The sequence below is a fragment of the Myiozetetes cayanensis genome, unplaced genomic scaffold, assembly GCF_022539395.1.
Source record: "Myiozetetes cayanensis isolate MyiCay16 unplaced genomic scaffold, myiCay2020 scf34, whole genome shotgun sequence".
Taxonomy (NCBI): Eukaryota; Metazoa; Chordata; class Aves; order Passeriformes; family Tyrannidae; genus Myiozetetes; species Myiozetetes cayanensis.
The window spans coordinates 396150-398823 of record NW_026087566.1 but is presented as its reverse complement, the minus strand read 5'-3'; the positions used below and the strand labels follow the sequence as shown (position 1 = coordinate 398823).

General features: G+C 58.3%; 1 protein-coding gene across 1 annotated transcript; it reads left to right on the top strand.

Moving 5' to 3' along the window:
- Window positions 1-2356: 2356 nt before the first annotated feature.
- LOC126646249 (feather keratin Cos1-1/Cos1-3/Cos2-1-like) lies at window positions 2357-2674 on the top strand. The gene has a single exon (XM_050327451.1). The coding sequence runs from the start codon at window positions 2361-2363 to the stop codon at window positions 2664-2666; it is 306 nt and encodes a 101-aa protein (XP_050183408.1). The 5' UTR covers window positions 2357-2360; the 3' UTR covers window positions 2667-2674.

Below are 2674 nucleotides of genomic sequence, written 5' to 3'. Positions count from 1 at the left end.
GTTGGTTCCCCTCAGACCAACCCCAGCAGCAGCTCCAGCCCAGCAAGGCCCAACCAGCCCAGAGCTGTGCTGACACTTCAGAGAAATCCCAGCAGTCACAAACCTTCTACTCCTTTCCCTCTCCCACAGCAAGCACTTCCTAGATCCCCCATGGCACAAAGGGACAGGTCTGTGCCATGAAATGCCAGAGGAGAAAAGGGAGATTGAGCTTCAAACTCACCTTGTTCCCAAGGCGATGGAAGCGAGTGGAGTGGATGAGAGAGTGAGGAGCAGGGCCTGCTTTTATCCTGCTCATGCACTGCCCCAGGCCCACAGTCACTGCACCAGGGCAGTAATTTTCCAACAGACTCACCTCCCAAGCAAAATATCCAATGCAATGGCACAGATTCAGGTTTTGTTTCCATCTGTGCTGCCATTTCATTTCCTCATTTCTGACGTTCCTGCCCTGCTTTTCAGGATCCTTTCATGTCCTGTGGTGGGAAGCCAAAGGGTAGCCCAGGCAGAATCCTGTCGATGGAGGCAGAAGTTGTCTCCTCAGTGCTGGAGGGTCCTGTGCAGGCAGGAGGTGTTGGTTTGGGGCAGTGAAAAGCAACTCTTTGCAATATCCTTTGCAGGTCTGTCCCTCACTGCTCATGTTCAGAAGAGCATCCAAGAGCTCCATTTTGGGCACGTGTCACTCGCTTTTCTCTCCTCCCTGTCTCTCTCACCTGTCCCCCGGTATCATGAGCTGTGGCATCTCCAGGCAGCCAGGCTGTGCCAGGGCTTCCAGGTCTCTTCCTCTTGGTGCCCTTTGCTCTGGGGAGGAGGTTTGCCAGGCTGAGGAGCCAGGGTGGGGTTGGGAAAGCCAAAGCCCACCTGGCACTGGTTGAATCAGGCCAAGCACATGGAGGGCAGCAACAAGGTCTTCTCCAGCAAAAGGGGGGCTTGGCCAAAGGCAGCCCCAGTGATGAACAAGGCACCTTCCCTGAGGGCATGAGATGCAGGGAAGGTGGAGATACTCCAAGGCTTCTTGTTCTTTACTGGCAGAAAATTCTGTCAGGAATTCCAGCTCCTGGAAGTCCTTGGAAGACCTGGATCTTCCCCACAGTAGAACAGGATCAGGTGGGGGGGAACAGTCCTGCACCTGGAAAGGAAGAACCCCTTGCATCAGGATGGACTGGGGACAGCACTACAGATCTTTGAGCCCCAGGAGCTCCTCCTGGGAGATCTGACCATGGGGTAGGGTGAGCCTTGGGGAGAGGCTTGGATGCTGGAAGGGGACTGTCGTGGACAAACAGGCCTCCCCTGCCTGGCCAAGAGGACTGTGCTGTAGTGAGGAGCCCTCATCAGTGTGCTGAGGAGGGAAAGAAAGAGTTGTAGAAAACGACTCCCTACAGGGTGGGACCCTTCCCTGGTTCAGAGGTGGTTCATCTCCTCCTGCCATTAGGGCTTCAGAACACCTGCCCTGCCAGTGCCCAAGGGCCTCCTCAGCCTGAAACCAAACCCAGCACCACTGGGGAGCCGAGGAAACTTCCCCAGCTCTTCAGGCAATGAGGCCTGGCAGGACCCCGAGTGTGCCTGGGGATGCTCAGGGAAGGGAGGTGCCCAGAAGGGCCCTGGGTACAAACCCAGCTCTCAGACCACGCCAAGCAGCGATGCTCTTCCCTCAGGGAATGAGGAAGTGCCCAACACCACAGGGCTGCCCCCAGCCTGGATTGCTGCCCGTGCCCGTTTGTTCCTGCACCAGAAGTCCTTGGGCTTCTCCTCCCAGGACATGAAAGGGATCTCCATGACCCAATGGGCCTGTCAGCAACCAGGAAATGAAATGGCAGCAGGGACAGGAACCCAAACACACCCTGTGGCATTAGGTGGGATGGTTTGCTTTGGAGATGACTCTGCTGGAAAATTACTGCCCAGTGCAGTGCCTGTGGGCCTGGGGCAGTGCAGGAGCAGGATAAAAGCAGGCCCTGCTCCTCACTCTCTCATCCACTCCACTCGCTTCCAGCTCCTTGGGAACAAGGTGAGTCTGAATCTTCTTCTCATCCTTCCCCTCTTCCCAGGGGGTTCCTCAGTCCATCCCAGCTTCTTTGTCCCATGAAGGTTCTTGCCATGGGGGAGGGAAGGGGGCAGAAGGTGGGGAAAGGCTGGGGCTTGTCTGAGGTGTCTCCAGAGCTCTGGGCCAGGCCGGGATCTCCCCTGGGTGCTCCTGGCAGGCTCTTGTGAGGAAAAGGAGAAGCCTGTGGGTCTCTCTCCACAACCCCAGTTCTTGTCTCCGGCTCATGCCTTGGGTCCCCTGTGGTGGGGTGAGAGGCTGCTCCTCACCCATCTCCCTGCTCTGCCTCCCCTGCCCTCTGTGCCAGGTGCAGCTCTGCCTTTGAGACATGTCCTGCTACACCCCGTGCCTGCCCTGCCAGCCCTGCGGGCCCACCCCGCTGGCCAACAGCTGCAATGAGCCCTGTGTCAGGCAGTGCCAGGACTCCACCGTGGTCATCCAGCCCTCCCCCGTGGTGGTGACCCTGCCCGGGCCCATCCTCAGCTCCTTCCCACAGAACACCGCCGTGGGATCCTCCACCTCCGCTGCCGTTGGCAGCATCCTCAGCTCTCAGGGAGTGCCCATCAACTCCGGGGGCTTTGGCCTCTCTGGGCTGGGCAGTGGCCTCTGTGGCAGGAGCCGCTTCATCTGCTAAAGCTGCTG